This window comes from Bicyclus anynana, chromosome 25 (assembly GCF_947172395.1).
Source record: "Bicyclus anynana chromosome 25, ilBicAnyn1.1, whole genome shotgun sequence".
NCBI classification, from domain to species: domain Eukaryota; kingdom Metazoa; phylum Arthropoda; class Insecta; order Lepidoptera; family Nymphalidae; genus Bicyclus; species Bicyclus anynana.
In genome coordinates, this window is record NC_069107.1 from 9078543 (window position 1) to 9096411 (window position 17869).

At 36.1% G+C, this 17869-nt stretch overlaps 1 protein-coding gene across 4 annotated transcripts; it reads left to right on the top strand.

Moving 5' to 3' along the window:
• The first annotated feature begins 624 nt into the window (after positions 1 to 624).
• On the top strand, positions 625 to 17694 carry LOC112049586 (zinc finger protein OZF). Of its 4 annotated transcripts, none has more exons than XR_008252110.1 (14): positions 625 to 988; positions 2034 to 2141; positions 3175 to 3385; positions 4472 to 4678; positions 5664 to 5830; positions 6452 to 6537; positions 7273 to 7398; positions 12143 to 12259; positions 12813 to 12962; positions 13987 to 14061; positions 14822 to 14930; positions 15876 to 15980; positions 17279 to 17505; positions 17633 to 17694. XR_008252110.1 is itself a non-coding variant. In XM_052889177.1 (14 exons), the coding sequence occupies exons 1-13, from the start codon at positions 878 to 880 to the stop codon at positions 17450 to 17452; spliced, it is 1746 nt and encodes a 581-aa protein (XP_052745137.1). In that variant the 5' UTR covers positions 625 to 877; the 3' UTR covers positions 17453 to 17500; positions 17587 to 17694. The 4 variants fall into 4 exon arrangements, 3 of the variants coding, with proteins under 3 accessions (XP_052745137.1, XP_052745136.1, XP_052745138.1); XM_052889177.1 differs by having other exon boundaries at positions 17279 to 17500; positions 17587 to 17694; XM_052889176.1 differs by having other exon boundaries at positions 17279 to 17694.
• Positions 17695 to 17869: the final 175 nt, after the last annotated feature.

The following is a 17869-nucleotide window of genomic DNA, read 5'->3' on the forward strand; positions in this document are numbered from 1 at the left end:
TAAATTGTGTAATGCAATAATATGCATAAATTTATGAGTCGGTACAAAGTACCTATACTATGTATCTGTGGACGGTCATAATTTCGTTAAAAATATTTAAATTTTACAAATGAGAAGGTCTAAATAATTAAAATTATTGAATGTTAAAAAAAATATTTGAAATGTTTAATAGCGTTTGCATATTCGTATTTTTTTTTAAATAACAGTAGCTTAACCCTAAGGTCGCAGTAGGTGGGGTAGCCAATATACAAAGTTTTTGTTGTAGAAAGTATAGTTATGCATCAAATGTAACGAAAAAATGTGTCGCGATTGCAATTTTGTATTATTTATATCAAAGATCGAAACGCTCCGTAATCCGTCCACTTGAGTTTAGCAAAATCAAGTGGTCCGGGAACGACTAGATTAGTATATTAATCTATTTACTAGACTACTCACGGTCGTGATCATGAGCATGATCGTTTTGATTCCCCAAGTGGAACGTAGCCTTAGAATAATTTATATTTGTTGACAGCTGTACGGTACGGTATAATACATTTGCCTTTCTCTACAGAAAATCAGAATACATTTAAAAAAATATTTTTGTCGATGGTCGATTCGATGTCGTTTGTCAATGTCAAATACAAAACAACTTCAATTCAAGGAACTCATTCTACGTTTTTGTATATTTTTATTTAGCCGTTTGTGTTTGTGCCTTTGTGGTAGTTTATTAACCTGGAAGTGATTAGTGAACCCACTGAAGAAGGCTATCGGATACATTACCTATTAATCTGTGCATTACATGCAAAGAGTAAATTAATTTACTAAAGGTATACATATTTATGTGACATTACAATTGTGGGAATTCTGCCCAAAACAAATGTAAGACGTGGTATTAAATATGGAAACAACCGAAGCAACACACTATTGTATGGGATGTTTATCTCATAGAGACGATAAACACACTGAGTCCTATAATATTCAAAGCGAGGCTTTGAAAGCAGTGCTTCAGGTAATCATTAAACAATTATACTAATAATCCTGCATTTGAGCTTCGACCAACACCTTACGCCTGTTAGACACAGTCGGAGTATGCTCTGAGTTCTTGAAAGCAGTGCTTCAGGTAATCATTAAACAATCATACTAATAATCCAGCATTTGAGCTTCGACCAACACCTTACGCCTGTTAGACACAGTCGGAGTATGCTCTGAGTTCTGACCAAGTGAACTCCGGTACTTACAGACACAACTAGACAACATAATATTGTGGCAACGCACAAACCAAGGTGACACAGACTAGGATTAAACTTCCTAGTTTACTAGGACCATGTCATACTTCTTCAAGCTAACTTGATTGCTAATATATATACTTGCTATATATATACTTGATTGCAATATCAAATCTGTTAAAAATGGTTTATCTATCTTGATATTGAGTTCATACCATTGACTATGTGAAATATAAATATGCTAGAAGCTTTCGAATTTTCAGGTAAATAACTGTTTTTGAATTGCCATATAAGAGCATGACCTGCAATGGGTCCAATAAACAACTGAGCTATGTTAATGTCAACCGAAAAACTTGTACACTTAAGTATATGAAGTCTGCTCGTACAAATCCACTTTGTCCGAGTATACTTAGACTTAGTCAATGCAGCTTAAAAAGCTATCAATAGACTGGAGGGTTAAGAGTTGTTATACTGAAGGTAGTGACTAGTGACTCATGAGACGGCGCATAGAGGGGATGTTAGAGGGTTCTTCTCTCTGAAGCCCTGACCAGTTGCAAATACAATTGTCAAATGTCTGCAATGATCTTTTTATAAATTTTCAATAGTGTATTGTATTTTATATTTTATAAACATTGTTAAAAATTATAAATAAATTAAGAGTATAAAAATTCAGGGTTCTCATAATAATCAATTTGGATCAAAGCCTATATCTCATCTGCTATATGGAATCCCACTCCTTTATGTTTCAGCCCATTAGAATTTGCTGATAATGGTGATAACAATATCTAAGTATACACCATAAAATAATTTTGAAAAAATATTTTTCAGCTAAACAGTGTTATGTTATGTAACATTTGTACGAAATTTGTGCTCAAGAGTGAACAGTTCATACAGAATGTGCAAAGAAATCAGAAATATTTGAAAAACTTCCAAGACGTAAGTTTGTTCTTCCCACTGATTTATAATCAACTTCTTATAACTACATGTCTTATTGAGCTATATCTGTGACTTACTTTGGTTCTCATAAAATATTATAAAAAAAAGGTCATATTTAAAAAATACTAACATACCATCAAACCAATTACCCTAATCAGGCCTTGTCTCAAAGAATAACTATAAATTACCAGCCTACCTCATCTTGTAAAGCGGTTCTTTTTTAATTTTGTTATTTCATGATAACTGTTTAAATAAAAGGGATGTTTCGCTTTTATATTATTTTAGTTTTTTGTTGTTGTTACCGAATTTTATTTCTTTTACTGGCAGCTCGCTTATAGACAGGTTGCTCGGGAGTAATTCCCATAACTCTAGGGTTCTTTAAGAAAAATTAACTAAAAATGCCTAAGAAACATGTGTCCTAAAATGAATATTTTCAGAGTAAAAGATATTTCTTTTGTAAATAGATCTTAAATTGTGTACTTTATATCGCATCCTTATATTATGACCTAGCTGAACTTATTCATTGATAAATATCATAAAGTAGCTTACTAGTGAAGTGCGGAGTGCCAGTTACAATATCTTATTGATATCAACAGTCTTATGTGTATTTTTTATTGTAATAATAGTTTTCAATATTGTTTATGTACTTAGTAGATTTAATACAGCATTGTTAACGGTGCAGAATGCACAGAAAAAGCATGCACCTTTTGTGTATGTAATATTTTTATGTATATGTTGTATGTTGTAATTTATTATTTAATTAAATAATATAAATAAATAAATAACACTATGATTACATATTTTTAAATGCAAGAATAGATAAAAGCATCTGTTACATTAATAGTCCGGATTTATTATTAATTATTAATTATTATAATTATTTGAATGAAAACATAAAAAGTTTTTTTTAAGTAAAAACAATTAGTTATGCATTTCAGCTCCTATTATGTGGACTTGTTAACACCTTGAAGTTATGGGATATACTCCCGAGAACTCTGTATAGATTATTTAGATATATATGTAGATTATGTAGCTTGCAGATTCAACAAGATTTGTCACTCAGGAGTTGGTCAGTCTGTCGGTTGTATCTTTGTATTCATATAATCTGACGGGTAACAATGATGACTCAGAGATGCCCATTGTTTCTGGACTATGTTCACAAACCAATGAGGTTGCAGTTAAATTGGAACCCAAAGTGGAATTGACCATAGAATATTTGGACCAAGAATTCTTGGATGAACATGGTGAGTGAGGTGTTATTATATTACTGATTATGTAAATGACATGTCCCAAAATGGGCCTTTATTATTTATCTATACTAATATTATAAAGCGGAAGAGTTGGTTGTTTGTTTGTTTGTTTGATTGAACGCGCTAATCTCAGGAACTACTGGTCCGATTTGAAAAATACTTTCAGTGGTAGATAGCCTATTTATCGTGGAAGGCTATAGGCTATATTATATTTTCAAAAAATTAGTTGGGGTTACATTATTGGAATTTCAATAATTCCTGAAATTCCAATAATGTAACCCCATGGTGAACATAAGTTTTGTTTACATGGGGTGCGCTGCAAAAACTATTCATGTTAGAATAAAATAATGTATTACAACTTTGCAGAACACATCATTTTCTACAAAAAATGTTGCGACAGCATATATCTATCTTCTATATTTTAGCAGATACAGTACCTTTTGTACTTTGATAAAATAATTAGAACATACACTAAGGTATATGTCATTATTTACACAACTAAACTTAAAACCTTATCCTTATCCTTATCCTAGGGATTTGTGAGAAACTAAATTTCACGCGGAAGTCACGGGTGTCCGCTAGTAGATTATAAGCAGGTCGATAGTATTTTTACGGATACACGATACAAATTGCTGTTGAGAAAATAATTTTCAGAGTTTTTGGAAGCCGCATTAATTAGATAAATATTTTGGGTATTAAGCCCTATATTTTATGTTCTTTTAAGATAAAAATAATTTGTTCTGCTTAGTTGACACTCGGAATAAAGGCCCAGCTTCCATACTAAATTTGGGACATGTTTGGAATACAAATAGATTTTACTCTGGATTCTTAATCCATAGGCTACTTTTTATATCGGAAAAATCCATGGTTCCAACGGGATTTGTGAAATACTGGATTCCATGCGGACGAAGTCGCAGGCTCCGCTAGTAATGATAAAAATGCAAAAGTTTGCGTGTATGTGTGTGTGTGTGTGTGTGTTACTAATTTACACTTATGTGTATCTCGCTATTCGCCGGGTATTGGTCTGCCTACTTGAAAAAAAAACAATTTTTACTTTATTGAATGTATTTCTGAATGCAGATTTTCAAGAATCTGCTATCAAAGAAAAGAATTGTGTATTGGAAAATTGTAAAGAAGAAAACAGACAAACCCTTGACAATATCAGCTTAAAACAACTTGAGGTAAAGACAGAAAATATTAAAAATAAAACCTTACCACCAAATAAGAAAATTCAACGAGTCAAAGTAAAAAAAGAAAAACTCAAGAAAAGGCAAAAACCAGAGGAAGGTAGGCATGTAGCAATTTTTCTTTATTATTTTCTTAAATAATTCTGAAAGAGAATGACAGACCTCTTGGTAGGGGTGGTCATCAACAGACAGGTTAATTCCCAGCTTGGGTCAGTTTTAGGGAAAGCCCGTCCCCGGCACAGACCTACCCTAACCAATTACCCTGCAATTTACTTATATCAAACCCATGTTTATCCAGTGTAAACTCCATGTAACGTCACTCGATTTAACGTCAAACTCGCTGTAGCGTCGTCATCACATGGCTTTGATTGGTTTAGCTTGCTTTCCATACAATGATACTCTCTTTATAGCGTTACACCCACTCTCTACAACGACAATGAAGTAAAAAAAGTATGGTTTAAGTTTCCAAAATTAGTGAAAGCTGTCTACGATCTTTTGTCGCTTTTGTATCCTAGCCTGTAATAAACTACTGTCGGCTTCATGCAAAAAACACTTTCTAAGAAATTTGTTCTTTTGCTTAGGATTGCACGTGTACTTAACTTGTACTTATCATATTCTTAGTTGCTCACAAACTTTTAAATAGTAAACATGGCTATAGTAAAAAGAAAAACGAAAAAGTTTTACTCATACATTTTTCTTCTTTCCATATAACGACCACTCTCTATAACGCTATAAAATGTACAGCCCCTTTAGTGACGTTATATACACTTTACACTGTAATTCTATTTTAATAATGAAACTATTATGAAAAACTTTTGATAATGGTTTCATTTATAATGGTTTCAGATATACGAGTATGTGTATCTATACTAATATTATAAAGAAGAAAGATTTGATTATTTGTTTGTTTGCATTGAATAGGCTCTAAACCACTGAACCGATTCAAAAATTATTTTACTGCTGAGAAGCTACACTATCCCCGAGTGCTACATAGGTTATATTTCATCAACGGAAACCACGTGTGAATTCGCGAGGCGTCTGCTAATGAATGATGAAAATCACTTACAATATGTTGAATTTTGTAGATCCAAACATACAAATGTATAAGATAACATTGGAACAATGTATGAAACTTAGAGCAAAAATGCGAGAGGACCCCAACTTTATCAACTCATATTACAAATGCGAGGACTGTATCAAAGGGTATAATTTCCAAGAAACTTATAACAAACATATGGAGGTGCACAGTAAGGTAAACATTGGACTAAGACACCGTACAGACTTTAGTATTTCAGTCGAGTACGAACAATTTGTGGGCGGTCAATCCAAAAATTGTATTATCTAGTATATAGGGATGATGACAGTTTTTTAAATTGTATATAAATTAAGAGTATGCTAATAGTAAAGCAATTTTGTAAAAGGAACAGGGTATGTGCGATCGTTACTTTCGGAGCTAAAGGGATTTAAAGGGTCAGATTTGCGACGCTGCCGCGGATCCCTGGAAAACGCCCCATACAAAATGGCACGAACTAATGACGTCGTAGGCAATGTAATGATCGTTGGATTTGTATGTGTGTTCAAACAAAATTACTAATATCTTTGTTATTTGTGCGTTTATGTTTATAGTTTATATATTAAAAATGTCACATTTAATTTAAGGAAGCTAAAACTGTATGATGTAAAGATTTTTAATAGATTTTGAAATTTTATAATCTCATTTATTTTGCAAATATAGAGACAATCTTTGGTTTTTTTGTATAAATTAGTTAACATTGACCCTATTTACCCGAATGTATCATAAAAATCAATATATTCAAACCTAGTCATCATCACCATTGTAGTATCTTATATTCAATATGTGTTTGTTTTTTAGGAAAGAGGGGAAATTGTGTGTGAAATATGCAAGTGGAGGACTGACACTTCACAAAAACTATTGGTGCATAAGCGATGCCATTACATGTAAGACGTTTTTAATGTATTTTTACAAGGGAAATGCCCATCACCGGCCCAGGCATACTCTAACCACCCAGCAATTTACTTATATATAAAAAAATCTTCATAATTCTTCTTTAACAATGAAATTACTACTTCATCAAAAAAAATGCTACAATGTTTTACAACGTTTTTAATTCGTCTTTAATTTGTCCTTTGAGTTTGTCCCCAATGGGAACAAGTAAAGTTTTATCAAAAAAAAAATGCTACAATGTTTTACAAAACTTCATCTTTAATTTGTCCTCTGAGTTTGTCCCCAGTTTTAATGTCTGTCTGTTTTCTTCAAATGTGCCGGACCAATCCAGTTGAAATTTGGTACACATATCAATTTTTGTGACCCAAACGCAGCTTGACATGATTACATCATTATATTTTTTTAAATATTTTTTGACAATACGGGCCAAGACGCTGTCGGCTATGGTGGTCTATATTGTAACTGTTTCATGCGGTCCAGTTTAACACTAAACCTTTACCAAACGGAGTGTTTGACAAAATTATTAGTTTCACTTTTATTCCTTTACTGACATCAAGTACAAACAAGTACTGACAAAAAGGGACGACAGCGTATTTGACGTTTGGAAAAATTTAATAAATGCATATTTTTTTATAAATCCTTAATTTTTAATTCCGACCCATATTCCATGTACTAGACGAGTAATTGTTTCTATTTAATTATTATATGAGTCTACTATCACATTGTAGCCGCTACCGGTGCCGCAAGTGTGGGCTGACCCGCGGTCACCGGAAACTCGTCCTAGAGCACCACACCACCACCCATACGAACGACGCCTGCAAGTACAAGTGTCCACACTGCAACAAAGGGTTCAAGTAAGTTTGGTATCGTCATCATCGTCAGGCCTAGCTACCGATGCGGTAAGTGTGCGCTGACCCGCATCACTATCAAAGACCATTACACCGCCGCCCATCTGAGCGATGTCTGCCAGTACAAGTATCCACACTGCAACAAAGGGTTCAAGTAAGTTTGGTATCGCCGTCACCGTCAGCAACCGGTGCGGCGAGTGTGCGCTGACCCGCATCAACCGGTTCACTATCAAAGACCACTACACCGCCGCCCACCTGAGCGATGTCTGCCAGTACAAGTGTTCACACTGCAGCAAAGTGTTCAACTAAGTTTGGTATTGTCGTCATGGTAAGTACTAGCTATTGGTGCGGCGAATATGCTATGCGCTCACTCGCATTAACCGCCGCTGCCTTGGACTAAACATATTTTCATTTGGTTTTCATTAATAAATAGAGTGGTTCATGAGGAAGTTTTAAGTTCATGAGAAAGGTTCAGTTTATACAATTTGTCACAGGTTTTGTATAAATTACAAGACAGTTTTTAAAATTGTTTATAACTTAATTTATAAGATTGCTAATAGTAAAGCAACTTTATAAAAGTAACAGGGTATTTGCGATCATTAGGTACTTTCAGAACTTGAGGGATATAAAGGGTCATATTTGCGGTACTGTCACGGAAAGCTGAAAAACGCCCCATACTAAATCGCACGTAAAATTCTTCTGATTTTTTGCCTAAGCATGGCCAATGTCCAGCTAATGCATTATCCTATCTATGCTAATGCATTAGCATTATCCTATTGATTCAATATATCTCTTCTATACAATTGAATGCATCACTAAAGTTAAGAAGTTACTTCTTTTTATCTTTAGTGATGCATTCAATACTGTAAACTAATGAAATCTTACTGAGTCTGTTACGCTTTATTAACCTATCTCCATCAGTAATAGACTAGTATCAGATTCAGGTTACCTCTGTGGCCATCGACAACGCATTCGCATTAATGAATACTCCGTGATGCGATGTTACCGTTGGGGTAGCACAGGGTGGCGTGTTGTCTCCCTTACTCTTTGCAATCTTAACTAATTCTATCACTGAATGTATAATTTCTCTCTATCACATGTATGCAGATGATCTAATACTAATATTATAAATCTGAAGAGTTTGTTTGTTTGGTTGAACGCGCTAATCTCGGGAACTACTGTTCCGATTTGAAAAATTCTTTCAGTGTTAGATAGCCCATTTTTCGAGGTAGGCCATTATAAATTATACCGCTTTTCCTAGAGGAACTGGACGCGGCGCGCCACGCGGCGTCAGCTAGTATTCAAATATATAGCTCCTCAACCCTTCAGAACCTAGCGTTAGATGTATATAACATCAATTGTTACCTTGAGGCAATTTCTGTTTGGAGCAAGCAGTATGGGCTTAAGATCAACCCTAATAAATGTAAATCGAATGTCATAGACCATTATCAATCGCCTGTTGTCTGTTATCAATCGCCCAATGAATATGATGAGTAACCTCGGCTAGAACTGTAACCGTAATTTTACGTAATATTTAAAAAATGGAAAAGATTTAGGAGATTTTTATTAGGATTAGACTAAATTACAGAAAAGACTAATTTATTTAATACTTTTGTAAGGAATGGCAAAGTTGAAATGGGCCGAAAATCACTAATTTATATATAATCACTTTTTAGAAAGCAGACAAACTTCTTTATTTCCGGAAGTCGCTAGTGTAAAGGAAAATGTTTAGGTTAATATTAGGCTACTGTTGATATTTATAGTAGGACTAGCGGACGCCCGCGACTTCGTCCGCGTAAATTTCGATGTCAACTTTATTACTACCCCTACCCTACCCTACCCCTACCCCTACCCTACCCCTACCCCTACCCTACCCAACCCCTACATCTACCCTACCCCTACCCTACCCTACCCCTACCCTACCCTACCTCTACCCCCACCCTACCTTACCTACACCCTACCCCCATCCTACCCCTACCCTCCCCGTACCCTATCCCTTTCCTACCCCTATCTCATGCCTATCCTACCCCTACCCTAACACTTCCCTATCCTACCCGTACCTCTACCCTACCACTACCCTACCTCTACCCCTACCCTACCACTACCCTAAACCCGGCCCTAAACCTACCCTACCCCTACACTACCCCTACGCTTCCATACCCGTACCCTACCCTACCCTGTAACTTCTCTATCTTACTCCTACCCTTAGCAAAATCGGTCCAGTCCTTCGAGAGTGGTGATATGACCAAGAGAAATAGAGACTTCTATGCTAATAATATAAAGAGGTAAAGTTCGTGTGGTTGTAGGAGGTAATCTCTGGATCTACTGGACCGATTTCAAAGATTGTTTTACCAATAGAAAGCTACGTTATTTGCGAGTGTCATAGGCTATGTTTGATCCCCATATTCACACGGGAACGGGAACTACGTAAATGAAAGCGCCGGGCGTCATATAGCGGAATTTCTGCGTCTTTTAGTTTTGTATTATCTCCGAAACTATACTATGCACAAAAATTAAGGGAGCAGAAAAAAAATCCAAATTTTTGGGGGATTTTCAACAGGCTGTAACTTATACAAAAATGGTCGTACAGCAAAAAATTAAAAAGCAAATTGTAGCTCTAAGTGTTTAGTTTTTGGATCTGAGTTTGAAAATTTTTTTTTAAAAATATTTTTCGAGTTTTCGATAAGAAAACCACTGAAAAAAAAAAATTCGAAATTTTTTTGGTTTTTTTTTTAATCTACGGACGTGGAAAATATTTTTTCGACTCAACCTCCATATGGACCGGATAGCTTGTTTATTCAGATTTAATTTAGTTTTTTTTAAATCTCGATACGAGCATTTCTCGCTGAGATATCGATGTTTGAATGGAAAAAGATCATTTTGTCTTTGATTACCAATATCTCAGCAACCAATGATTGCACAGAAATTTTGAGGTTGGTTTCAAAAACTTGAATAAACTCTCTACAAGGATTGGCAATTGAATTTTGAAAAAAAAATTTTTTTTCAATCATTACATGAATTTGAAAAAGCATCCAAAAAAGGGCTTTTTGTCGTTTTTTGGAAAATCAAGCGCCCAATCAAAAATATTGCGGAAACCACTGACGTTAAGTGTGCTTTTTACTGTTCAATATACCCACAAAAACCCTACAAAGTTTCAATTCAATCCAGCCAACCGTTTTTTTTTCCCACTTGATCGAATTTTTGAAAAAATTAAAGGAGCAAGAATTTCGCTCTGAAAATGTCATAATTTACGCTTTTGTGCTTGCGCATGTGTGTGTTCCACAGTATTTTGTGACTCCAAACTCACTCTCCTAAGATGTATGTGTGTGTGTGTGTGTGTGTGTGTGGAAGTGACGAACCACAGGGTCTCAATCTCTGATAAAACCACACACATACACGTGCGCAAGCACAAAAGCGTAAATTATGACATTTTCAGAACGAAATTCTTGCTCCTTTAATTTTTTCAAAAATTCGATCAAGTGGGAAAAAAAAACGGTTGGCTGGATTGAATTGAAACTTTGTAGGGTTTTTGTGGGTATATTGAACAGTAAAAGGCACACTTAACGTCAGTGGTTTCCGCAATATTTTTGATTGGGCGCTTGATTTTCCAAAAAACGACAAAAAGCCCTTTTTTGGATGCTTTTTCAAATTCATGTAATGATTGAAAAAAAATTTTTTTTTCAAAATTCAATTGCCAATCCTTGTAGAGAGTTTATTCAAGTTTTTGAAACCAACCTCAAAATTTCTGTGCAATCATTGGTTGCTGAGATATTGGTAATCAAAGACAAAATGATCTTTTTCCATTCAAACATCGATATCTCCGCGAGAAACGCTCGTATCGAGATTTAAAAAAAACTAAATTAAATCTGAATAAACAAGCTATCCGGTCCATATGGAGGTTGAGTCGAAAAAATTTTTTCCACGTCCGTAGATTAAAAAAAAAACCAAAAAAATTTCGAAATTTTTTTTTTCAGTGGTTTTCTTATCGAAAACTCGAAAAATATTTTTAAAAAAAAATTTTCAAACTCAGATCCAAAAACTAAACACTTAGAGCTACAATTTGCTTTTTAATTTTTTGCTGTACGACCATTTTTGTATAAGTTACAGCCTGTTGAAAATCCCCCGAAAATTTGGATTTTTTTTCTGCTCCCTTAATTTTTGTGCATAGTATATTTAAGTAATTAACATACTGTAAACGGCAAATCTTATCTCCATAATGTCCTTGTGATTATTAAATAATTTATTTTAATAAGGATTAAAGTTTAGTTGTATAAATAATGACGTAAACCTAAGTATATAAAATTAATAATTTTTAAAACACAAAAGGTACTATATCTGCTAATATATAGAAGATAGATATATAGTGTCGCGGACTTTTTTGTAGAACTTTTAAAGATACATAAAGCCTTCATACATTAATTTCAATTTTACACAATAGTTAAGGCAGCGCATGCAAATATGTCTGTTTAAGACAATTTTCAGTCCGACCTGTATGACAAAAACTGTGATAACTCGGCTAATATGTATGATACCAATATAAAATATAGCCTATAGCATTCCTCGATAATGTAGCATTCTACTGATGAAAGAATTTTTAAAATCGGACCAGTAGTTCCGAAGATTACCCCATTTAAAAAATGTGACAAACTTACAAACTTACAAACTTTACCTCTTTATAATATTAGTATAGATATAGATGATGTTCAAATGATTAGATAAAGATTAAAATTGTTTGTTTGTTTTGTTTCAGACGGGCACGTAACCTAACGAAGCACTTAGCTGTACATGAAATTGACAAAAGGGTACAGTGCAAATATTGTTCGAAGACTTTCATATCTAAGGATGTTTTAAAGTCACATATTATACTGTGCGTGCTATTTTTCAACTGTTTTTTACGATGTAGTGTGTGTGTGTGTTTGTGACTTTATCACAATTTGAAAGACTGAATTTTTACAGTTTGACAGTTTGAAATGATCTTGTACCTTTGTTTTTGTACTCCACTCGGGTGTATTTGAAAAACGTTCAATTGAGGATACACTTTCACCCAACATTTTGGGGTTTGGGGGCAGATGAGAAAGGTGGATAGATAAAGACAAATATGGATAAAGAGAGAGAGAGATGGATGGAGGCTTCTGTCTGTGAGTAGAGAGTAGTTTTGACGGCCTCCGTGATCGAGGTTTTCTTAATTGGTCCTGGTCTGGCTGGTGGGACGCTTCGGCTGTGGCTAGTTACCACTCTACCCACAAAGACGTGCCGGCAAGCGATATAGCGTTTGTCGATGTCGTGTAGAAACCGAAAGGGGTGTGTATTTTCATCCTCCTCCTAACAACTTAGCTTCCATCTTCGATTGCATCATCACTTACCATCAGGTGAGATTGTGGTGCAGGGCTAATCTGTAAAAAAAAACTCATTTTGTCTAGAAAACATCCAAACACAGAAGAGTCTGGTCAAAGTGTAAAACATCACGTATGCAAAGAGTGCGGCGCCGGTTTCATTTCCCCCGGTCTGCTCAAGACTCACATGTTCAAGCATTCCGACAAAAAGGAGTTCTACTGCGTGGAATGTGACAAGTAAGTGCTATTAGTTTTCTAGGTTTACATGAAAAATATAGAAAAATTCAGATGAGGTATATCATACAGGTAATCAACTCAAATCAAAGATATAATTTAAGAAATTCTCAGTCCTCTAGGCCCCCTCTAGATGGGATTCCCTAAGCGATTGCTTATATAGCTTATTGGCTAATCCAGGACTGATAACTTATATAGTGGGGTAAGAATCCTTTGCTGTTCAAGCATTTGTACAAGAGGGATACAATTTTTATACTTTTGTAGTCTATTTTTGTAGGCCTAATCAACGACATATATTTGGTAAACAAATATGAACTTCAGTTTAATAACTCTAAAGGAAAATGGATATCTCAAGAGAGGTCAATTCTGTACATGAAATATATTTCCAAAATAACTATCAGCGGGTGATTAGTGATCGACACTGATGCCAAAAATTTTGTCTGTCTGTCTGTATGGTCGTTTCGACGGATTTTAACGAAACTTGGTACAATTATTCTTCATACTCCTGGGCAGGTTATAGTATACTTTTCATCACGCTACGATCAATAGGAACAGAGCAGTGTAGGGAGATGTTGGGAAAACGGGAGAAGTTACTCCATTTTTACAGCGATACTACTGTAAGGGCTGGATTAAAGAGGTCTAAGGGCGGAAGGCCGTTCGCTAGTCTATACTAATTTTATAAAAAGGAAAACTTTGTATGTTTGTTTGTTTGTTTGATTGTAATGAATAGGCTCAAAAACTACTGAACCGATTTTAAAAATTCTTTCACCATTCGAAAGCTACATTATCCACAAACAACATATATTTGGGTTTTTCGGACACAAGGTGTAAAAAATCAACCAGAAAGGTGGGTAGGGGTAGGTAGGACTAGGGTAGGGGTAGGGGTAAGCTAGGGGTAGGATAGGGGTAGTTGAAAGTTTACATCGAGTTTCACGCGGACGAAGTCGCGGGCGTCGGCTAGTAATTAATAATTTAGGTAATCCAATTTAAAAAGACGTATTCAAGTGAAAGAAGGTATTTGTTTCAGAGCTTTCAAATCGAAAGGCGCGTTGAAAACTCATCTCACGAGTGCAGCCGCGCACGTCAACTATTCAGACCGAAAGTAAGCACGTGATTTGACTCCCTCATTGAATGTGACCGAACTCACAAATACATACAAATACAAATACAAATACTTATTACTGAGCCCTTACAACTTGTTGTTAGGGCTCAGTAAAAAGAGAAACAAACGAACTCACTATAGCTACTTTCCACTAAGCGATCACAATGTTTAAAATATTCCTGCAGCTGTTCCACATGACGACGGTCATTGTGGACGCGACGAAAATACTAAATTGTAACTTTTAAATTTAGATTTTAAGTGAAATGTTATTTCCTTTTTAAACAATAAATGTCTTAGACAACATCATCATCTCCTTACCCTTATCCCACTTAAATGGGGTCGGAAAAATATGTGAATCTTTTCCAGTCGTCTCTATTACTCGTCAACTCATCATCCACTCCTTTTACACACAAGTCCTCTTTCACACAATCCAACCATCTCTTTTTTGGCCTTCCTCTCCTCTTGTGTCCTTCCACTTGCACATTCAACATTTTTCTAGTAATATGACTTTCCTCCCTACGCATTACATGTCCATACCAAGCTATTATTAACTATTCCTCAATTGTTCTATCACTGGCGCCACCTTCAAACTTCCTCTTATATACTCATTCCTCATTTATCTATTCTTCTCACACAACACATCCATCTCAACATACGCAATTCGTTCACATGCATTCGTTTACTATCCGTCCCTTTCACCTTTTAATATCTTAGACAACATGTAGTGATTTAATACAATTTTATGTATGCATATGTGCAGATTACAATGTGACCACTGCGGGAAGAGGTTTGGAGTGACTCGAGATTTGGAACAACATATGTACATCCATATCGGCCGCCGGCCGTTTCCGTGTGATCAATGCGAGAAGGTGAGATATCTTTGATGCAAGCGGACGCCCGCGACTACGTTTGTGTAAAATTCAATTTTTCACAAATCCCGCGGGAACTATGGATTTTTATGGGATCAAATCTTTCCTCCATATAATATTAGTAAAGACTAAACAAAGCTGAAGTAGTAAAGGGCGGGTCACATAGTTCGAAAAGCCGATGGAAGTTGGTGTCCCAAGTGCTGGAATGGCGACCCTACACTAGTAAGCGCAGTGTTGGTCGACTGGTGGACTGACGACATCAAGCGAGTCGCAGGGATTCGCTGGATTTAGGTGGCTCAGTATCGTGATGTTTGGAAGTCCCTACAAAAGGCCTATGTCCTGCAGTGGACGTCCATCGGCTGACATGATGATTGATTGATTGTTATGTAAGAAGCCACCTTGAATATTGTTGTGCAGTTTGGTCTCCTTACACTAAACTTCATATAATGCGTATTGAGAGAGTACAGCAACGATTTATGAGGCAGCTCTCTTATAGGTTTAATAAAAATCTCCAAAATTATAGTGACAGATTAAACTTTATAAGAAGCACAGACTTGAAAATAGACGACAGCTGATGGCGATGACATTTTTGTATAATTTATTTAATAAAAAATTGATTGTCCGGAGCTGGTTCACAAGTTTGCGATTAGAGCACCAAGAACTAACGCACCTCGGTATCCTTGCAGTTTATTATTTCACAAGCCATGTAGGACAAAGTTAGGTAAACACTCTCCCATACCAAGAATGTCTGACATTTATAATAATCTCGTAAAAATTCAAAATGAAATTGACTTATTCTTCAATAGATATTCTGACTTTAGACGTAAAATAATTGACACTTTTAAACTCCGACATTTTTACTCTTTACCTTTTTTTTAATTATAATAATCTCTTCCAGTTGTATAAATTGACATATTTTTAACTATTGATCGTATTTTTTTCCAGGGGTACAGTACCTCGTGGGCCCTAACCCGCCACAAGCAGTACACTCACGAAGGTTATAAGGACCCCTTGAAGTACCCCTGTTCTGTGTGCCACAAAATATTTGCGGTAAGTTGTTTTTACACGATTTATATTAGCTTCACTTGTAACTATGTATGTAAGAAAATCTTGGAATCTCAATTTGACCCACTTTCCGGTGTGTGGGCACACGTCCAGCGCCCACGCGAATTGATCAGGGGCCCATCAGCTGATCAAAGTGGGTACACCGCGAATCGAGAGTCTTCAAAGAATTGGTCAGATAGGCAATGAACTACTTACGGTCAAGGTAGTTGACCTAGGTTGGTTGGCCCTAGCTGACTGGCGATGTGAAGAGTAGGTTATGTGTGAAAAGTGGAGGACGAAAATGGTGTATTTCAATATGGAACCCGTTTGCAGGCCACAGCAATGCGCTACCCGGCCACTGTGCACTTTAATATCCACTTGTATATTGTCCATTACCGCAGCAAAAGTTAGTTCATTCAGCTATATTAACACGCGCTTAACTTCGTCAAGTTTTCAGGCGTATGTATTGAGATACGCCTGAAAAGTGAAAGGTTCGCACAATAGGTTGCGCACAAAAACGCAACGCTGTCATTCGTTCATCGAATTTTACTGCTGTAAAGGAATTTATTTATTGTTTCTATAATTTTGTACAATTTAGTTTCATACAAGTGAAATCTTTCAATAACGTCCCATCATGGTGGAAGCGCTACTTGCCGATTATAATTTTTACATATAATCTATATACCGGAGTGGTGCTTTCAATAGTGTCCCAACAAAGGTGGAAGCACTACTTACCACACTACTCTGTCTAATGGTAAGAGATTCGATGATCTTGAGACTTGAGTTGGCCGCCATATAGCCTTTCGCCGTGAGACAACCGATAGCGCGGGTCAGTCTACCATTAGCGCCATCTAGTTTTGGCGGAGTGAATTAATCTTGTTACACTGCTCATATTTTTTTCATTTGGCTATATATAAAAAAACGATTCTTAAGGAGTAAACTCTAATAAATAATAATAAATTGGAGTTTTCTAACACGAGAATAGATGATGTTATCGCTGCGTTGCATCGACTTGCGGTACGGACGGCTTCAGTGTGCTCGTGGTGTTCGAGCCGTCCACATCTCTTGTTGTGTAATTCTTTATGGGTTACTTGGGATAGGCGGGGAGAGTGGCTTGAGTGGAAAAGGGGAGTGTTTGATATCAGTCAAAGGATCCTTTAACCCTACACACAACGTTCACAAGTGCGTGACTCCACTCAAGGTCATTCTCTGCCATGGTGTGACCTTTGTTCGACATTTGTTTTCTTATATTTCTAATCACTTTTAAGTCCTATAATAATTAAATATATCAATTTTTATTCCAGTTGAAAAAAACGCACAAAGCGCATATGCGCATTCACACAGGCGAGAGGCCGTACGCTTGTTCAACGTGTGGAGCGACCTTTGTCCAGTCCGGCGCGCTCGCCACACACAACAAGTTGGTGCATCTGCGCCTCACGAGGGACGGCCAGCCCAAGAAACAGGCCGCTAGCTCCTAGACTATGCGCGGTCATTCACAAGAAATAGTCCGCTAGCTCCTAGACAAGGTGTAGTGATTTACAAAAAATAGTCCGCTAGCTCCCAGACTATGTGCGGTCATTCACAAGAAATAGTCCGCTAGCTCCTTGACAAGATGTAGTGATTTACAAGAAATAGGCCAGTAGCTCCTAGACTATGTGGTGATTTACAAGAAATAGGCTGCTAGTTCCTAGACTATAAGCCATGATTCACAAGAAATGGGCCATTAGGTGCAAAAAATATAAAATATGCGACGGTCAGGTAATTTTATGAGATAATGGTTATAATTCAAGTCGAAAACTTAAAATTATAGGTACGAGGGTTCAAAGGGCGCCTTTAACCGAGAAGAGCCCACAAAAAATGACATCCCACACATACACGTGAGTTAGACTAGTAAA

Coding starts and splice junctions, on each gene's coding strand:
- LOC112049586 (XM_052889176.1), top strand. CDS start 878: ATGGAAACAACCGAAGCAACACACTATTGTATGGGATGTTTATCTCAT. Junction 2,142..3,174: donor ATTTGAAAAACTTCCAAGAC/GTAAGTTTGTTC, acceptor TAGATTATGTAG/CTTGCAGATTCAACAAGATT. Junction 12,260..12,812: donor TTAAAGTCACATATTATACT/GTGCGTGCTATT, acceptor CATTTTGTCTAG/AAAACATCCAAACACAGAAG.